General features: G+C 39.7%; 2 protein-coding genes across 3 annotated transcripts; one reads left to right on the forward strand and one right to left on the reverse strand.

Moving 5' to 3' along the window:
- Positions 1 to 1,703: 1,703 nt before the first annotated feature.
- On the reverse strand, positions 1,704 to 20,776 carry LOC133488521 (mitochondrial adenyl nucleotide antiporter SLC25A24-like). 2 transcript variants are annotated; one of them, XM_061796465.1, is made up of 10 exons: positions 20,656 to 20,776; positions 8,681 to 8,807; positions 7,816 to 7,903; positions 7,058 to 7,169; positions 4,777 to 4,935; positions 4,472 to 4,624; positions 4,301 to 4,408; positions 3,180 to 3,347; positions 2,958 to 3,108; positions 1,704 to 2,578 (listed from the first exon to the last, which is right to left on the reverse strand). In XM_061796465.1, exons 1-10 carry the CDS (start codon positions 20,731 to 20,733, stop codon positions 2,397 to 2,399), a joined length of 1,326 nt encoding a protein of 441 aa, XP_061652449.1. In that variant the 5' UTR covers positions 20,734 to 20,776; the 3' UTR covers positions 1,704 to 2,396. The 2 variants fall into 2 exon arrangements, with proteins under 2 accessions (XP_061652449.1, XP_061652448.1); XM_061796464.1 differs by lacking the exon at positions 20,656 to 20,776 and adding an exon at positions 8,934 to 9,564.
- Positions 10,650 to 19,768, forward strand: LOC133488523 (EEIG family member 2-like). Its single transcript, XM_061796471.1, has 11 exons — positions 10,650 to 10,954; positions 12,245 to 12,365; positions 12,543 to 12,572; positions 12,799 to 12,915; positions 13,845 to 13,891; positions 16,493 to 16,596; positions 17,206 to 17,286; positions 17,364 to 17,571; positions 17,722 to 17,858; positions 19,052 to 19,115; positions 19,295 to 19,768. Exons 1-11 carry the CDS (start codon positions 10,809 to 10,811, stop codon positions 19,335 to 19,337), a joined length of 1,098 nt encoding a protein of 365 aa, XP_061652455.1. The 5' UTR covers positions 10,650 to 10,808; the 3' UTR covers positions 19,338 to 19,768.
- Positions 20,777 to 20,780: the final 4 nt, after the last annotated feature.

Consider the following 20,780-nt stretch of genomic DNA (forward strand, 5'->3'; position numbering starts at 1 on the left):
ATGATGCAGTCAACATGGGACTGCACTTCATCCTAGAACACTTCGACAGTGCAGGGACCTACGCGAGGATCCTGTTCGTGGACTTCAGCTCAGCGTTCAACACCATCGTCCCTGAACTCATTTCCTCCAAGCTTCTCCAGCTCAGCGTCTCACCTGCCATCTGCCAGTGGATTTACAGCTTCCTGACAGGCAGGACACAGCAGGTGAGGCTGGGAGAGACCACCTCATCTACACGCAGCATCAGTACCGGGGCGCCCCAAGGTTGTGTCCTCTCTCCGCTGCTCTTCTCTCTCTACACGAATGACTGCACCTCAACGCACCCGGCTGTCAAACTCCTGAAGTTTGCAGATGACACCACTGTCATCGGGCCTCATCAAGGACGGTGACGAGTCTGCATATTCACAGGAAGCGGAGCGGCTGGAGCTGTGGTGCGGCCGACACAACCTGGAGCTGAACACGTTCAAGACTGTAGAGATGATCCCGGTCACCGGCTCTTCCGGCTCCTTCCCTCAGGTAGGCGCTACCGATCAATGCAAACTAGAACTAACAGACATTCCAACAGCTTCTTCCATCCTGCAATCAACTTCTTAAACACCTAACCTACAATTCCATTGCAATTCAACTGACTGTCTGTTGTCGTACTAGAGCAGCTCCAATTACCGGAGACAAATTCCTTGTGTGTTTTTTGGACATACTTGGCAAATAAAGATGATTCTGATTCTGATTTCACCACGGGAATTCACTGCATCATGCACATAAAATACTTCATAGTATTTATCACAAAGTGAACAAATTCTATTAGTAAATGATGTCAAAAAGGCGAAATAAAATTAAACGCCACTGCTCAGTTTTAGGCTGTGGCTTTGAGTTTGCATCTTTGTCGACTGTTCCAATATGCCACCTCCAATATGGCGGCGAGGGCAACGTACGATTCCGCTCCCAAGACGGGTGCTGTGCATGTCTGTGCTCTCCACAGGTACAGCGGCTAGCCTGTGTCCAACTACGGCGCGTCGGGAAAGACAATCAAAAAGGCGAAATTTCCGGTAAATTTTAAAGGGCCACAAAAAGGTAATGCGCAAAGAATGTATATATAATCATGGGGAAAATACTTTTGTTCTGTAGTTCACAAAGCATCAAGCGTTGTTTAAGTTATTACAAATGTTCTAGCCAAATTTTAAAACGCTAACATAATAGCCACAGGGTCAGTTATCCGGTTCGGTTTTAACTAGGTTTTTATTAGCCCCAAACAGCACACGGATTTTTTTTTTTTATGATGTCATAAAAGTGTCACAATTTAAAAAAAACATTTCTCTGGAACAAATTTTACGTGTCAAATAAGGACCCAGCAAGCGTGTGATCATTTCTCTTGTGTTGATATATATCACTGTATTCGAATAATTTATGTTGACTAATATATAGAATGGTGCAGGCTGACGTTTACACTCGACTATTTATCCAGTGGGTGGGGACAGCACAGTTTACTCTTACTGAAGTTAGGGTTAAAGGTTAAACCCTTACTAACCCTTCTTAAAATAAATTGAATTCCATTCATTCATTTTATTTTTTAAACATGATTTATAAAATTGCTGTCGATAAAGTATTCTCTAATTTAGCAATTAAATTGAACTTTGTTTTATTAGTCATGCATAAAACAAAGCATTTATGTGGCTGTGTCGATGCTTCTGTGACATTCTCAATCAACATTCAACAACAAAAAAAAGTTTTAATGTACATGTTGTCTTTTACATGATATGAGCAACAAAACACAGGTTCATTTGTTGAAAATATCGCAAGTTTATAGTGTGTGAGGTTGTATGAGCACAACACTGGTAAAGTTGTGCATGAACTATGCTGGTACAGTAAATGAATTGGAAAAACCAACAGTGATGTCACATGTAGAACACTGTTGATTTTCTGTGAGGCAGTCACAGAAATCTGTATCAACACACATCTCATTTTTTGTAGCCTGTTTTCACCACAAATCAACCCTGATTTAATTTTTCCAATTTTGAGGTCCAATGTGGGATGAGCAATTTCCAATAAATTTAACCAGCATTGAGCTTGGTAAACATATGGCAAATTAGACGACCTGTTGGTTTTGTATTTTCACAGTTTAATGTTTGCATTCACGTACAGTTCAGTCTCTTGAGTCAAGTATTGTCAAGTACAGCCTGCACATTTTGAGTGTCTTTCTCAGTAGCAGGAAGACAAGGAAGCATGCTTAAAGTATAAATAATTCATATTTAAGACATTAACGGACCATCCTTAGTGCAATACAGTACATCTGTCTGACCACAGGGGTCCAGCGTAAACTGGTGGAAGTCATGCCACATCATGCCAGTCATCTCAGGTCATCCAGCTTAATACAGCGTGTCCACACTCGTTGGCTTCCCGTGTTATTTGCTGATCCCCAAACCAATCTTCATGTATTCATAAACGACGTAGCTGATGCTGACAGCCGGAATGACTTTCATAAAGTTGGGCAGGATTCCTCGGTAGAGTCCAAAAAAGCCATCTTTGGCCACAATATTCTTTAGAAGGGAACTCATGGTGGGCTGGTCTGAAGCGTTCAGGGACGCTGAGGAGAAATAAATTGATTGAATCAAGACATTTGTATGAAAATGTGCCTTTTGGGTAACTCTGCACCTGCTCTCATGTGACTACTCACAAAAAGTTTGGGATATTGTGTTTTCCAGGTGAAATTTCAGGATGAATCTAAAATGCACTTACAAGTGAACTCAATTCGACTTTCTCTAAACATTTGAAAGTGTTCAATATTTCAGGACTTTTTGAACAACTTGCTGAACAGCAAAATTCACAATAGCACTAACTTTTTGTGACTGGCGTATGTCAGAAAACAAGTTGCATTGAATTACAACAGGCAACATTTCGTCATATTTACATTTCCCTGTATAGTAAGAATTGTTTATTCAAGGGATAAACGCTACTCAGTTTACCTGTTGCTTGCATGCGCGTGCGTACGAGCGCAAGGGGATAGCTGGCCAGCTGTCCGCAGGTACTAGAAATGGTCCCGCATCCCAGCAGCACAAGAACTCCAGGATTAGCTGAATCTTTGGTGTGGTACGATAGCCACGCGTTCTTCAGACTCTGCAGCAAAGATGCGTGTAAGCTTCTGAAGAGGAATTTGTTTATTAGCGTGCGTAGTCCAGTCGGCATACCTCATAAACAGCGAGGTCTATCCCGGCGTAGGGAATAATGCCGACTAAGTTTGGAATGTAGCCCTTGTAGAAGGCCTTGACACCCTCTTTCTTCAGGATTGTCTTGCCGCAATCAAACATTCCTGAATACTGGCCAGTTTTTCGCAGTGTCAGTCTAGTCTTTAATACCTTTGGGAAATAGACACAAAGTGCACAAGAAAACAATGTATTTTGACCTCTGTAATCAAATTAATAGGTTTGGCTTACTGCCATAAATATGTTTCCCTGCTATATCACGGTATATTGTTCCCACTGACACTATTTTGCATTTTTTTTGAACAAATTGTTTTTCAATTTTCTCTTATGGTATAAAGTGGTGTCTTGATTTACAAGTTCAAATCATTCCGTGATCATGCTTGTAAACTCAAAACACTCAAAAAAATGTTCCTCATTGAAATGAATGGAAATGCAATTAATCAGTTCCAGCGCCCTGAAGAGGACGAACAAAAATGTTTATAACATTATTTACTAAGAAAAATAGTACTCTCCAGAATTATACAATACATTAATAACATAATTGAATAGAATGTAAAAAACAAACAGTTTGTTCATCATTGATAATTCAGTGGACATTGTGCTGCTCATTTTGGTACGCACCTTGGCCACCAGGGGGCAGTATTATACATACAGACATTCTACATGTTAATTTGATGCTAAAACAGGAAAAGACTAAAACAGGAAAACGTCCGTAACGGCAGTTGTTTTTACAGAGGATAAAGAATATGTGCCTGTGATGAACTGCTGTTGGCCTCAGCTCATGCCCAGACACTCACACAAAGACGTCACATGCCACCCTACCAGACCCCGCCTCTTAAAGGCAAATGCATGTACACAGACACTACAATAGATACAGTATTTTTGATCCATTTTATGCTTGAAATTAGTTTTTTGTGTTCAAATACATTTAAAATCCATTCAAAAAGTATGTTTTAATAAGTTTGAATATGGGAGCAGTACAACCATAAAAAATGTTTTAATAAGGTCTCTCAATATTGCAGATTTTAACCAACTGCAGCCCCTTCTGGAACGCATCTGCTGCAATAAACTGGGATTCATTGTCATTTGATAAACATTAACGGTACCTCCATGGGGTAAATGGCGGTCTGTGCAGTTGCTCCAGCCAGCGAGCCAGACAGAAACCTTTTGTGCGTCTCAATTTTTTCACCTTCTGATGAAAGCATCTTCTTAAACTGCAACAAAAAAAACATGTACTGTACATATTGCATACAAAAGGCTTTTAAGATAATTGGTACCTGCTCATATGCCATGAATTTAATGGCTGTCTCAGGAGCGATCTTTAGAACATTGATGCCGTTGCCCCTCCACAGTGAAGTTATACCTCCCTCAACAATCATTTGCTTGAATCCCCTTGCCAGGCTTATTTTGTTGGTTTTAGTGGAGTGAACCTGCAATTAAAAAAAAAATATATATATATATATATATATATATATTTACATTTCCGCCCGCGACCAGAGTGAGGAGAAGCGGCTCAGAAAATGGATGGATTTACATTTCCTATCCAAATTGAAGACAAACCTTTGTTTTAAAGTAGATTTACCTGCATGAAAACCTTCAATCTATCCAGAGGAGCCGTACCGGTACGAGAGACGGAACCCGCCGCAGCGCCTGCGACCAGTTGCTTCCACCAACCGCCTGAGCTCTTCTCCTCCTCGGTGAACTCATCAGGGATGGCAAGGCTGTCACCAATATCCAGCACCTGTAGACCACATCACCCGCATTACTTCATTCCGGCTTAAGACATTTAAAGGTTACGCCAACTTCTTTTTTTTTTTTTTTTTTTTAGCCGCGAAGTCACAGTTGCCAAACTGCACACGACAAGGACGATTAAACATTATACTCAAGAATCTATTCAAACAATCGCCACAAAAAACTGTAAATGAATCAGTGGTATTTTATTTAAAACTCACTCTTAAATTCCTCACTGTGAAGAAAGATATACAATGACCTGCGCTTGAGCTCTTCGGAGTTTCAGATAAACATATGCAGTGTTTTCACAAAAGCAAAAGCAGCGCGCCCGTTGGTGACACACGTGGTGCAGACTGAGGTCATTTCAAGTCAATGTGGTCCGATAATGAGGAACAAGAATGCGGCACTGTCTGGTTATCTAACCAAACACACGCATGTATGCTTTTCTTTTTGCTAAACCATTGGTTCCCAAACACTAATACTGTATGCTTTGAGAGATCATAAGGTACGCTGTGGGAAATTAGCCAATTGCACATAATTGCTCTAAAATGATTTTTTATTGACCACAAACCAATTATGCTGGCGACGTACAGAGACAGGCAGAACAAATAATGCACTTCCACTAGATGGCAGAAGGTAGAATTGACCTACGCATCTACCAGTTGCCATTTATACAACAGAATAATAACTTTGATTTCAACTAAACAGGCCCAAATTTCACATCAAGTAAGTAAAGTGAGATGATATCATCATTATTTTAGCATAGTGTAGAGTGAAACCTTGGTTTTCGTGATTTATCTTTTCAAGAAAGTGTGACTGAAACCAAATCATGTGAAAACCAAAGCAATATTTTCCATAGGAAAAAATGTAAGTCCAATTCATCCAATCCAGAGACCCAAAAATAGCAACAAAAACAGTGTGAAATAAATAACTAATGAAGTGGATAAATGAACATTTAACATCACTTTTACCTTTACTGAAGACTCTTGGTGGCATATGGAAGTTGGGTAGCGATGTGGGGAGAGGGATTTTCCATTTCCTTACTTTGCTACAAGTTCCTTGTTGAATGTGATCGTGTTTCTCACCATCTTTATCATATGGCTGGCACTCGGAACCTTCTGTCGTATTAGGGTTCAATAGACAGCAAGACGAATTCCACAATATGAGCTTTTATTAACAATTCAAGGGAATAACAACCCTACCAGTCTTCTTGGCAACACTCGGGCAAGTTGGGGCAGCATTAGTGTAACATCCTGTCAAACCTCAAGTTTCACCACACTTTCTTTGGCCCCACACAGACTTATTAACAGTCACACTCAATAAACAAGCAGAGAAATGTTTTAAATAAGTCACCATTGGGCCAAAGGAAGTGTGGTGAACTCGTGGTATTATTATACTATGTGCTTTTATTTTGATGGCCTGACTTTTGACAGAATGTGGTACTTACTGCCTTAGTGTTGCCGAGCAGAGCCACAGTGTTGTTATCGCCTTGAGTTTTTAATACAAGCTTGCATTGCGTTATACACCTTGCTATATGTTTAACCCTTTTTACACAACTTATGAAATGTTTGGATGAATGTGCGGAATGATGCTCACTCAGCGGATGTACGAAAATCTGGACAAAAAATGTCTTCACAAACCGAATCATACGAAAACTATGACATATGAAAACCCAGGTCCCGCTGTATAAACATCCCTCTCAGGTCAGTTGAATTCACAGTTGTTCTTCTGTATGCATTTATGAGGACATAAATTACAGCACACGTTCCAAAAGTCTCATTGTTAAGTCTTCCCAGAAGAGTGGACCACCTCCAAACAGGCGTTTCAATACTTTTGTTCGTATGATGTATCTCAAGCAGCATACCGTATATAGTTACAGACCAGGCACTCACCACTTCATTTGGATTAAGAGCTAGTGGGAGTGCTACAACAGGCCTGACCTAATTATTTTCGACAGCCAAAGTCTTTCAAAGCACCAGCCAAAATGTTTACCGCAAATAGAAAAATCCATTAAAATCCATCACAAGGTGACTACTGGACAACACGTGACTTGATTGCACTGCAAGTTGATTGACAGCGTTACATTCCCAAGCAAACATTTGATTTAACATCTGCGTGCAAATGACTCTTACCGAGGAGTGTTTCCAGTAGCGTATGATCTCCTGCAGGTTGTGAGCGGGGTGAAACAGGAAGTGATCCCTCCACTCGTTCCAGTCCACCATCATGGTACCGTCGATGTCCATGCTGGAGGAAACACACAGATACTATTCAGCTGTGGTATGTTGCACATTACAATGAAGCCCCGGCTATATTGCGGACTTTTTAAGCGATCTGTTTTTTTTAATAATGGGTTTTTACAGTGTACAGTGGTGCCGTAGTTGAGATACAAGTTTAAATCTTTCCCTGACCATGCTCATAACCCAAAACAATCGTATTTCAAATCTTTCCCCATTGAAATCAAGGGAAATTCCATTATGCCGTTGATTAAAAAATAATAATAACAACACACACACACATCCATATAAAGTCTGCCGTGCGTAAATCCAATACGTTATTGCCTAGTAACGGTACAATCAATGTATTACCTTTTAAAAAAATTTTAATCAATCTATTTACGTCTGGAATGCTGACCTAACGAGCAGAGATCGATCCAGTTGGATCGCGGGAATATAAATCGACACACCGATAGAACGAATGACTCATTACCCCACCGCGAAAACATGTTTATCTTTGTAAACACAGACTGTTTGGTTAAGGTCTTGTATTGCTACTTAGATAATTCTATGTAGCGGGGTAGTGTAGTTCAGTGACTTGCGAGTGTACAAAAGCGAACGCTTGACTGTATTTTCATTGTAGTGGGAAGCATGCAGACACAAGTTGGTGAACAAACCTCTGCAGGATTTTCAGGGCATCCACTTTGCTGATCTCCAAGCCCAGTTCTGCAAGGGACTGCTGGATCTCAGTGGCATCAATGCGCCCTGACATGAAAACAATAGTGATTGCACTTAGGGTTGTAGCGGTTTTTGCCTTCATACACAAAGGATTTAAAACCGAACAACAGACATGTTATGTGAGCCTTAAGAGACAAAAATATGGTATTAGCAATTGAGGAATTATTAGCATTTTATGCAGAGTACCTCAATTTTCAGGGGCTTAAAAGCATTTCTCTCTCTCTATCCATCTTTCCAGTGATTCTCAAAATGTGATTCCAGTACCACTAGTGTTACACGCAGGGGTGTCGAACGGGGTAAAAACTTGACACTGTCGATGGACACCGATCATTTGGGCCCCCCGCCAAGAATATTTTTTAGAGGGGTCCGTCAGGTATTTTGTGGACTGGGGTCCATCATCTCCTGCTACGCCCCTGGGTACGCGGGCCCCGTCTAGGGGTATGTGAAGGAATCACTCCCTAAGTCCATTTTTAAATTTTCCTATATGGAAGTGCAGTGCTAATGTTCAAACTGCATCATGTTACAGTTGTAGGAATATAATCTGTCTCGGTTTTTTTTTTTTAATGAACACATAGGCCTGCTATGTCACTGTAGTTCAATGTTGGCCATTAAGGTGGTGTTTGGATTTTTTTCAGGTGGTACTTGGTGTAAAAGGTTTGAGAACCACTGAACCATTTGAGAACAATTTTGCAGAAGTCTCCTTTTTTCTTTTTTTTTTCCAGGGCTGTATGTGTGCCACTGTGAGTGAACTCTTGCAGTTTTTTTTTGTTTTGTTTTGTTTTTTAATTCTGATGCAATTCCTACCGTCGTTGTTTCTGTCCAGACTCTTAAACGTCAGGCGCAGTTTTTTCTCGTGCTCCTTCAAATATTTGGTAAACTCGTGGAAGTCCAGACTGCCGTCCTTATTCTGGTCACCGCTCATCACAATTTTCTGCCAAGAAGAGACACAAACAAACTCATGTTGGCTCGTTATTCCCAGCACTTCTTCCACACCCCCACCCCACGGGAACGGTCAGAAGGAAAGCGTTCTCCAGACAAGCGTGCACACCGCCTGTACCTGAGCAGCACCTTGTCGGAACACTCCCATCGCCTTCAAGCCCGCCCGCAGTTCGGCCACGTCCACCTTGCCGTCTTTATTTGCATCGAGCCTCTCGAACAGGTCCTGGTAGGACCTCTCACTGTCGGCATCCCAGCACCGAGCTTTGGCGAGTAAACCGCTGGGTACCGTCCGAATCATGGTGCGGACGTTTGTGCGTGACCGTTTTTTTTTTTTTTTTTTTTTTAATCCATGTTAGAAGCAATCCACGACGTTATAACTTTAAAATAAAAAAACTCCAGATGTATGCTGTTAAACACTTTGTTGATTTTACGTACAGTCCCAACGCAAACGCTCCAAGGCTTTCCGAGGTGGAACTGCGGCGGCGGTGGTGGTACAAGGGCGGAGCTACGACGCCTGCGACGCTATTCGCAACATTTTCTGCGGAAAAACAGCAACGACGCGAGCATACAAAACATTCCGACACTCACAACCGGCGGACGCGAAGATTCTAGCATTGTGGCCCGAAGCTGAACTTCCTTCGAGCTTCCAGTGTGCGTGCTAAAGGGGGCGAACGAAGCAGGAAATGTTCGGCCTAATCTCTCCATCCATCTGCACAGACGTGTCGTTCCAAATACACACTGGAGGCTTTCCTCGGGTGTAGTGCAGCGCATGGCCGCTCGGGAGCGCCATTTCACCCCATACGCTTCTGTTGCTTGATCGAGCGACTACTTTTCCAAAAAGCAGTAGCAACTAATTTAGCTTCAGTCATTTCGAATTTGACTGGAATTTTTTTCCGCAACTTTTGAACAGTCACTGAAACGCCATTGATCCCAATTAAGCACTTTTATTCCTAGATTTAGTAACTTTTCAGATTACCCTATTTTTCAAAAACAAAAAATTGACCTTTAAATAAATCCACAAGTACCACCAGTGATATGCCGGCTCTGCCTAGTGCTATGCCAAACAATCACTAAATAAAAAATCCAAATAAAATTTACATTTAAAACAGGCATTACAATCAATCATACAGTATCAGAGTGAAGCCTGTCCATATAGTGGAGTACATTTCCTAAGTATACAGTTCAGTTATATTTAACTTTGAAGCACAGTACATTTACATTTAATCTTTGAGAACTGTATGTTTTTCAACATTTATTGATGTACGTACATTTTATGTGCAGTAAATTTTAATTGATTCACTGAAGTGCAGTTTTTAAAAAATATATATATTGAAGTGGTGTGTTAATGTTTAGATTGCGTATATGTTACAGTCGCTTACATGAAGGTGGTACTTGGAGAGATAATTTTTTTTAGGCACTTGAGTGTAAACATTTTGAGAACCACTACTATAATACTCCACAGGACGTTGTAATACAGTTCTACACCCATGCAAACTACAAAAATCATTATTGAGCATTTACACCTTTGCAAAGGTAGACTTTTCTTTTACTGCTCTTTAATGTACAATAATAAGCAATTTACATAAAAGGAAAAAGTCTCACTAACTGTAGGTGCGGCTGTCGTTGAACTCTTGCAGTAGTTTCGTCATATTACGTCGTTTTGTGACTGCGAGTTCATTTATTTGTTTATTTATTTATTTTACTTTTCTCAGTGACAGAATGGAACTTCGAGGTCTGTTCGGAAATAGAAATAAATAGCAGTCGAAAATGGCGAAAATTGAATGAAGCCTGTCAATGTTGCAGCCAATGAAATCATGACACGTCACGAGTGTGTCAGTCAGCACTCGGGTGGGAAGGAAGGAAGTTGCCGTGAGAAGTTTGAACACGTTTTGAACAGCTGAGGGTGACAGCAGCAACAGTCAGTCAGTGGAGAAAATCCTGTCCGGCTGCCTGTCAACGCTCACCTTCGCCGTTGCCTTCCGCTCCACGCAGCATGTCCTTCCTCCTCATGAAAAAGAAGAGATTCGAGTTTAAAGTGGACTTCGACTTGGAGGAGCTGTCGTCAGTTCCTTTTGTCAATGGCGTTTTGTTTTGCAAAGTTCGCCTCGTACACGGTAACTTCGTCCAAGAGTCTTCTCGGTAAGTTTGGGGGACTATTTTTAGCAGCCGGCCACTCATAGTTCACGTCACCCAAAAATATTTGGATTTTTATTTTAATTTTTTTTTTTTTTTAACGGAAACGTATATTTAATAAAAGGGTCGATGTTTAGTCGTTAGCAAACTGTGTGAACTAGCTGACGTTCCGAGCATTAAATGGGAAAGAAGTTTGGAACGGAATTCCTGTAATGACCCCAAATACGATGGTTTTTACCAATTAATTGAATAAGTAACTAATGTGTGAATTTATTAATTAGCATCTAAACAGTTCAGCACTCGCCAAGTAACGTCACTGTAACACTACAATATGTGGAAGTAACGATACTGTAGGTTTTTAAAAATTATTATTTACGTATTCCACATGCAATACATAAGCATAAATAGTGAAAGGGATACATACTTTAACTTGCTTTACTTAAAGGAAGTACTTTACTTATTGTCCAAGGGTACAATGCAGTACTTTAACTGACTACTTATTGTACAAGGGTACATGGGAGTGCTTTAACTTTACTTTTTGTACAAGCCAGGGAGTATCTAAACTTACTTTACTTATTGTACATGGGAGTACTTCAGGTTGCTTATCGAACTTCCCCAGTGAAGTTACTTGTTGCCTCACAGCTGCTTAGGTCAACAGTTTATAAACTAATTAATAAGTTTATAATATGGTCATTTATTTAACTAATATGTCCAAACCATAAGATTTGGTGTCACATGACAGCAATTTTGTCACTGACTTTACAATAGAATGTTAGGTAGTTTACAGATGTTTAACATTCATTGTGTAGTATTGCTTTATTATTATTTTATGGTACTGTACTGTATATACATACAGCAGTGGGGGGGGGGGGGGGGGGGTCCTAGTGGTGACCATGTCTGCCTCACAGTTCTGAAGTCAGGTTAAACGTACAGATATTTTAAGGACTGCACAGCAATAACCAAAATAATAATAGTTCCTTCCATTGCAAAAAAAAAAAAAAAAGCAAACTGTTCATCCGTTGCGTACAACCAATATGAGTCACTGCGGAAAAATGAGCTGAGATGGAACTCGTGCCAGCCGTTAGTCGTCAATACATCACTATGGTAACAGTTTGCTCAAACAAACCATACTGAGTGTAAACACTGTCAAAGCTTTTCTTGGCTCTAACTACATGTATACTTAAAGTGAGAACTATGATTTTCATTTGAATACTATTTTTCACCATGAATATGACTGCTGTTTTTCCCTTCCCGTGGTTAGTCAGAGTACAGTTATTAAATCTGCTTCCCTTCCAGGGAGCCCGTCCAAGCCAACTGTGTGCGCTGGAGGAAGCGATTCTCCTTCGTGTGTAAGATGAGCGCCAATGCTAGGACAGGTGTACTGGATCCGTGTGTGTGTCGGGTGTCAGTGCGCAAGGTACGCAACACCTTTTAGGCCCCAAAGCTTGTGCTCTGTGGGGTGCAACAAAAATTCCTGTAGGGAGACTTGTGTGTTGAAAAAAAGGAAAATGATTACATAAAAGTTAAGAAGCGATGTTAATTTGTAATCAGCAGCTGAGTATGCAAACTAATTTTGGTGCTTTTGTCATTCTAGGAATTAAAGGGTGGGAAAGCATTTGCAAAGGTATCTATTCCATGATCTTCAGAATCAATAATCCATACTTTTATACAATAGCAGTTGACATCAGGACTTTGGTACACCATTAACCATGACTGGTTTTGTTTAGTTCGGGCTTACTTATTGAAATATCTGTAACTCAGAATCCACACTGTTAACAAGTAACTATTCTTACTGTGTCTGTTCTGTGTCTGTTTCTCAATATTTTCATTTTTTGGGCATCCATGTGCAGCTGGGCTTTGCCGATTTAAACCTGTCTGAGTTTGCTGGGTCAGGCAGCACTATAAGAAGATGCCTCCTGGAGGGATATGATACCAACAAAACTAGACAGGACAATTCAATTCTCAAGGTACCATGCCAAGTTGCCTGCATGACACAATAGTAGTTAGGGGTCGAACAAATATAGTCGCCGAGTCAACTTTACTACTCTAAGTCGACTAACCGCTAACCACCTATTTTTGGCATCTCGTCTTCCAATCAGCCAATTTGCAGAGGACTCGTGACTTGCTTGTCTGCGACATGTCCCTCTAACAAGGCGACACACTCCATACGTCTGCACGGATCCGAGAGTAGGAAAATAAGATGGCGGTGGATGAGATTAACAGCCTCGCTAGGTTCAGCTATTCTGATGGAAAATATTCATACCAACGGGACTGGCAGCGAGGAACGAGGGCAGTGACGCTAATTGAAGCGGCATCTTCGTCGCCATACTGTTATGTTCAATAATGCGTGGGCAACAACCATGTGAGGAATGAATAAAGAGGACTTTATTCATTCAGTATTCACAACACACACAAACCAACATCATGACACTTGTGTCGCTGTAGAAATGTCTTTACATGAAACCGGTCCATGGCGCAAAAAAGTTTGGGGACCGCTGTACTGTGCTGAAAAAATACTTGATTTTATCGACATTATTGTCGACTACAAAAAAATCTTTAGTTGTTCATCCCTTGATGGTAGTGTTTGTTTGTTTTACAGTCCAAATTGGATGAATACATTCTGCTGTCTAAGTGCTTGTTATTGATTTCTACTGGACAAGTACACATAGTTTATATATAAAATAGTATTAGTTATGTATTGGACATACAAAAAATGGAAAACTGTGCAGACAGTTCAGCCTATAAACTACTCAAACTAAATCCAGTTCACAATGGGCTGCAGAATTCTAAAAAAAAAAAAAAAAAACAGCAAAGAAAAAGTGTGCCATTAGCCTATTTTCTTCTGACAGGATCAGTTGTTTGTCATCCCACAACTGACAGTCACCTTGTTTTGCAGGTTGTCATCACAACACAACTCATGTCTGGAGACCCCTGTTTTAAAACGTAAGGACATCCTCTTTGACTTTAATTTAAAAATCTATTCGGTTATAATTCATGAATTGCTCATTTTTGTCACGTTCATGGAGTGCTGGTCAACATCTGATTTATTTTTAAACAATCTTTCCCATAGCAAGCAACAATAATCTGCTCCGTGTACCCGTTCGAGTTAAAGTGTCACCACCATAAGACCTTTAACTGTAAAGGCAATGGTTTAACATAAATTGTCATAGTCGATCACTGTGTAATGAGACAAAAATAAAACTACTCAATTTTATATACCAATATAGGTAATTTTATATCCCGATAACAATATAATATTTTTCCTTACATTAAATTAATGGCAATTTTCTGTGGTCTTTTCTCCATTTATTTGTAAAATACATATTTTATATAGACCATACAATTAAATTAATAAAAGATAAAAATAAAACAAATATCCATTGGCCAAATAAATACCATTCAAAATATTTAGTAGTACAACCACTTTTCAAAGAATGCAGTAAGGTGCAAAGACTTAAAATAAATACAATACCCACAGTGCTTCAAGTAACATTCAAGTATGCCTACCATTTATCCATCAAAAGTATTACTAAGTGGAGGGAAAGGAATTAGAGGATTCACTCCGTAGCAGCAAACAGTAGAGGATTGTATCATACGATAAGCATTTTATATTGTATCTACGATATATTTTGTTATATCGCACAGCTCAACCCCACCCTTTGAGGCATGGCTTTTAAGTGGAGAGGGTGGCTGGACTTGATTCATTACACTATTTCACATATGTCCTAAGGCATACAATTGTAAAAAGTATTATAACTTCATTCGGATCACTGTGTGTTTTGTGGAGCAGAGTGTCTTCACATTAACCTTAAACATAGCAGACTTTGTGATGAACATGTAATTCTTCTCATGACTTTTGTCATTTTGCACTTAGCAGCCAGGATGGAGTCTCAAAACATTTTGTCTGCTTTCAAATTCTCCAGCCTTTAGGGCGTCCCACTGTATGTTCTAAAAACCATAACTACATCCTGCCTGTCAGTACATTGACGCAATTGCTCTTTTCTGATGTTAAAATTACCCGCTGAGATGAAAGTACAATTTTGATCCTCAGCTTTTATCGGAGAGCTGATAACGTCCCGCCGGGTCATTCATGCTCTTTTGCAACAGCTGATAAGTGATAAGATCGACACCAGGGCAGTCAAGCCCTGTTTGAATGCCAGACAGTTGATAGCAAAGGATGTGATATAACAGCTCACTCCTGGCAAAGCTTGTGACATGTGAAAACTTCCCTGCTCACAGTTTTCACTTTCAACTTTGTGTTATAATAAGAGGTGGGTAGTAATGCCCTACATTTACTCTGTTACTTTTATTTGAGTAACCTTTTGGATAAATTGTACAGTACTAATACGAGTAGTTTAATTGCAACATATGACCCTTATGAGGATAAGAGGTACAGAAAATGGATGGATGGAATTATTGTTTCGAAGAGACAATTTGGTTAAAGTGATAGTGTGTGTCAATATCTGAAGTTCCACGTTCCTATTTGATATTTTTGTCTATTTGACGTTCATGGTTTGATTAAAAAAAAATAAAAATAAAATAATAATCAGAAATTACTCACCAGTTACTCAGTACCTAAGTAGTTCTTTCCCTGACTACTTAATCTTACTCAAGTACACCTGTGAATATTCTCATTCATCCAGGTCATTTCTATCTCAGGGCATTAAGTCGATAGCAACTGGACTGTTCTTATGAAAGTAATTATTTATATTATTATTTATATATATTATATATATATATATATATATATATATATATTTATATATTATATTTATTTATTCTTTACTTCACATTATACTAAAGTAATAGTACTCTTACTTGATTACATGTTTTTTTTTGGCTACTCTGACCACCTCTGGTAATAATACTGTATATAAGATGCTTCCAAGGAACTGTCTGCCTAAAGTGCAAACCAAGTTGCAGCCCAGTCACTCATCCCACTTAGTGTTACTCACAGCATGTGGAAGATTTATACTACAGCGCAATGAATGGAAATATGATGCATTATTGACTGTGCTTCCCCACCCTTGTCATTCATGTGTTTAACATACATAGCAACACAGTAAAAAGTAAAAGGTGTGGCCCGTTTATTAATGTCTGCCGAGGCGCGTGCTGCTGAAGTTATGACAATTCGGATCGACTCATGAATCATGCACTTGTAAGGTGTATTTGTGCATTCAGCTGAAGGGAGAGTTGTGATGTATTGATTTTGAATATACCTACTGTCTAACCTCAGCGTGTAATAATAAATGTTTGTCTATTCCTAATACTTAAAATGTTACTTCAAACATTGCCCGTAGAGTTAATAAAGGTTTTATAATGCCGGCTCTTGGACCTATTTTATATTGTTTTGAAATTAGAACTTGGAAGTCAACCACTGTCACAGAACAACATTTGTTAAAATTTGGAGCTTTTGCTGTATTCACTGGTTAGGAAGAATCATATTTGTAGCTTTTCAATGTATGGAAAGCCTAATTTATTTGATCATTATCATCCCTCAGCCACCAATCTTCTCTTAAAAAGAATACTTCTCTCTCCCTGCAGCCCCTCATCTACAGCCATGACATTGGGTATACCACAAGCTGAGTCTGAGTGTCTCCTCGAAGAGCGAAAGGGGGGAGATATGCACACATGCCATTCAGCAACAGGTAGTGATACACACAAACAGCCTCTAATAAGCCATAAATTATCTATTATTAACTACAGTAGAGTAAACTTAAAAGACTGTTGACGTCGATCATAGCAGCATACAGATAGCTTCAGCATCCTGTCATTACCACTCGTGGCCGCAAAGGCCGCTATAGCCATGGCAGAGGAAAAAGAAAACTTTTTTTTTTTTTTAAAAAGGGACTTCTTCAAGTGCAAAACTACAACTGACATTTACGACAGGATGGTGCATTGCAACAGGATACTATAGTTGCAACTAATAATCATGAAATATTAAAGACTAGTATAGAGGAGCTGAATGAATGCAGTTAAAAAAAACATCACTCATCTGACAAGATCCAACACAAGGACTAAATTTACAGTACAGTATGTCAGATGTACTTATTACTTTAACAATATGTTTATGTATTTTGAAATTGTTTAGGAACACTTCTTCTTGTGTCGCGGTGCAGTCCTTTACCACTGCAAACTACAACCATCATAATAAATAATTCAGAATAAAATTAGATTGGTAAAGAGTTTGTGATACAGCACACTTGTTGGATTATATTGTTCACGTATACCTAAAATGCTGATTTTGCTAAATTCAGGAACTCCAGTCCCTGAGGAAAGGCTTACCGGTGGTCACACCAGAACATCCAGCTACACCAGTCAACAGTCCAAAGTCTCAGGTACATGCATGCAAAAATCCTCCCCAGGGACAATATAATAATCCCTCCCATCTAATCAATTTAATCTCACTTTACAGGGTACAGCTCAAATCATTCGAGTTCACCAGACCTGAGCCATCGGAGGAACGCGTCAGGAGGTTCTGCCTCAATAGGCATCGACAGCATCCCAGAGCCCAGTGAGCAGCAGGCAGAGAGAGCAGATAAGGAGAGCCGGTCCTCTCCTCCAAAGCCCGCGAGCTGCCATCATACTACGGAACAGAACTCCACAACTGCCAATGCTTCAAGGTAACACACATATTCACCTGAATCAACAAGCAGCAATGCTCACACAGATGAACCATCTGGAATTTCTGTCACTGTTTTATAGTCGAATAAGTATTGTATGTTGTTTCCCCATTTACACAATAGCCCACCTTCTTCTTGTCTGTGAATTAGGCATCCAGTCAAGCAGAACTCAATGGAGAATCAGCTAACGAGGGTAAACGCCACCAGGGTCAATGCAGATGACATCATTGACAAGCTCCTGCAGGGCCAGGATTTCAGTCACAGTATCTTGGACTCCAGTATGGAGGGTGTGTACTTCGAACTGGGAAGTCAGCTAGCATCCTGCTGATGGGATCAAATTACATTAAAGGGATGCGGCGTCTCAGTGCACTGCTGCACTTACATGAAATGATGAATCTCTGCTTGTAATGGCGAGGTAGAAAATGGACAGCATGGCGTGGCTGCGTAATTTAAATCATTAATTAGAAATAGATGAAAACTGTACATAACTCTTGTTCACTTACAGGCTATCCTTACATTTTTCATATTAAGACCCATCCATCCATTTTCTATAGTACTTGTCTTCATTAGGGTCGAAGGCGACCTTCCGCCTATCCAATCTGACTTTGGGCCAGAGGTGGGATGCACCCTGGACTGGTCGCCACTAGGGCAGAAACAATTAATTGAATAACTCGAATAGTTCTATTACAAAAAAACATGTAGATGCAAAATCTCGGCGTCAAATCTTCAGAGATAATTTTTCCTCACAGACTAATGTTATTGCGGACGCATGCACCACTGTAGAAATAAGTTGGCGTTATGATGGGACGAAAATGTCTGTAAAAGACAGAGAAAGTTTGGGATTGTGTCACACCTACAAAAGAAGATCAAGTGCATTGTGTCTACTAAAAGTAGAACTGGCTTACACAACAACATGTCTACGATCGCTGACACAAGGTAACATTAATATTGTTAGCTAATTTAATATAGCCTACCACCACTCGTTAGAACATATTGTAAGACACACCTTCCGGTGCATTTTCAACCACTTTTTTTTTTTTTTAACAAAAATGTGTAATAAGCACATTCTTACACAAGCTTCTATGGCCCATAACTGACATCCAGTCACTCAACACGCAGACTTGCAAACGGTTAGCTAGTTAACAGCCAGCCACTAATCTGAGCCAACAACAGCCAGCTACACTCTCGTTCGCTGGCGCACACTTCACTCACCAGGCCAGGCCCTGCCACACACACTCAAAGTCACAGATAGTACAATGAAGAATGTGAGAATGGTGACCCCAGGTGGACCAAAGTAAAACCTGCACCTCACATGTACTTTGTTATTGTAGAATGTGTTGGTATTCTTGCTTAATAATGCAAGGTCAATTTTTATAAAGTGAATCCATGGGGTAATGGTTACAATTAACATCAAACTCTGAACTGAGAGTTTCCAGATTGTAATGTGTATATGTGTGTGTGTGTGTGTGTCTTGTCACAGAGGAAGGACTGAGCTTGTTTGTCGGTCCTGGCGGCAGCACAGCTTTGGGAAGTCAGTACACTCGGTGGGTGTGATGTAACTGTGGAATGTGTGTGCAGCACTTCATTAATGAAGTCTAATTATATTGTACAATGCAAATATGGAATTCTACTAAGTCTTGCAAGATAATGTATTCTTCGGGTCATTAATACAAGCGCAGCATAACTGTTCTTGTAATGTAAAATAAGTGGTGTTTTCTTTCAGGGTCGCATCGGGAGCATTTGAGCAGGTGGTGATGAAGCTCTAAGCTTTGAGAAGCATGTGATGTCGTGAAGGGTGCCAAATTACACTGATGCGTTCGGAAGACCTTGGAAGTGGCGACAGAAACCGCCCTCTCCTCATTTCACAAAGAGGGGAGTGTTGTGTAAAATACAGTACAAAACAGGACAGGAATTGCCTACAGCATCTGGACACCAGGAAAGCCCTCTAGGGCCCAACAGTAGTAGAAGGCCACAGTGTACAGGGTTTCGGCAACTGAGCAGGCATCAGTCATCCTGGAATCTAAGTACATTTTAAGAAAAGGTCATTAATATAATGAAAACAAAAATGACTAACGTTCCTTACAATATTTGCGTGTATGTGTTTGTTAATTCCATTATTTGATGCACTTATTACTAGTGTTGTGAGTGTGTAGATGAGCTAGCATTTCACAGAATATATATTTTTTTGACAAAACAAGACATTTCACCCTTTTTTTTTCTTCTTTATCGTTATGACTGTGCTGTCACTAACTACTGCAAAGCCTACTTTTGGATGTGATAAGGGAATGGGGCTGAGACACGGGACTGTGTTCTATAGACTACTGATGCAAAAGTTGTTACAGGTGAACTATGCTGTCTCGTAACAATCCAGTCATAAATTTTGTAACACTAAAGCGCACAATTTGTTTTTATTTAAAATACTGTAATCTTAGTGGACCTATCGTGTGCAACTTAAATGAGTGCACCCCAACAGATTTGTTAGGAATATTTTACTGTGCTTTCAGAATCTAATTTTATGGGACACTGAGAAGTTGATTTAAAAAAAAACAAAAAAAAAAACAATGATTGCTTCTCACAGATGTTACCATCTGCAACGAAATTTAAAGTCCACACGTGTCTGTGCAAAAGAACTCATAAGGCTAAACTAAATAAAGGACAAATTCATTCCTCAAATTATGGTCAATAAATAAACCATTTTACAGATTTCTGTTATGGTTTGGCGCAGTGGTGTTACTTTTTAATAAAACATATTTTCACCCAAAGACGCTTTAAACACACATTTCTTTCAAATATTGTAAATGTTTTATTTTAAAAAAATAAAAATGCGCACGCATTATGACGTTACATGCGTAAATCGAGCAAAAGCAAAAATAATTGCTGCGGTAAATGTATTGTAAATAAAGTAGCTGTGGAAGCTTTTGATTTTTTTTTTTATTAAACCAAATAATATAAAACGTAAAAATAAAATACCAGTTCGCTTTCTAGCTGGACAACGGGAAACCGGTCTACTACGTTGTCAGTCTAACAGAAAATCAAAGGCAGTAATAGAAATGAATGTTGAAATCACACAGGCATAATACTTACAGCGAACACAGTTGTATTAAAATCCAATTTCAAAGCATCCAACAGACATACAAGCCAAAATAGGAACTCCAGCAGCATTCCATGTTGACGTATGTACCGCGGCTCACACTGCACCACGAGTGTAC

This window comes from Phyllopteryx taeniolatus, chromosome 14 (genome assembly GCF_024500385.1).
Source record: "Phyllopteryx taeniolatus isolate TA_2022b chromosome 14, UOR_Ptae_1.2, whole genome shotgun sequence".
Classification (NCBI taxonomy): Eukaryota; Metazoa; Chordata; class Actinopteri; order Syngnathiformes; family Syngnathidae; genus Phyllopteryx; species Phyllopteryx taeniolatus.

Bases quoted from the DNA above. Each gene is read 5' to 3' on its own strand.
- LOC133488521 (XM_061796464.1), bottom strand. From the start codon at position 9,113: ATGATTCGGACGGTACCCAGCGGTTTACTCGCCAAAGCTCGGTGCTGG. The intron at 7,904-8,680 runs GTAGGAATTGCA...TTTTCATGTCAG, and splicing joins TCTGGACAGAAACAACGACG to GGCGCATTGATGCCACTGAG. The intron at 4,936-7,057 runs GTAAGAGTCATT...TGTGGTCTACAG, and splicing joins GCTACTGGAAACACTCCTCG to GTGCTGGATATTGGTGACAG.
- LOC133488523 (XM_061796471.1), top strand. From the start codon at position 10,809: ATGTCCTTCCTCCTCATGAAAAAGAAGAGATTCGAGTTTAAAGTGGAC. The intron at 12,916-13,844 runs GTACCATGCCAA...CTTGTTTTGCAG, and splicing joins AGGACAATTCAATTCTCAAG to GTTGTCATCACAACACAACT. The intron at 17,287-17,363 runs GTACATGCATGC...CTCACTTTACAG, and splicing joins TCAACAGTCCAAAGTCTCAG to GGTACAGCTCAAATCATTCG.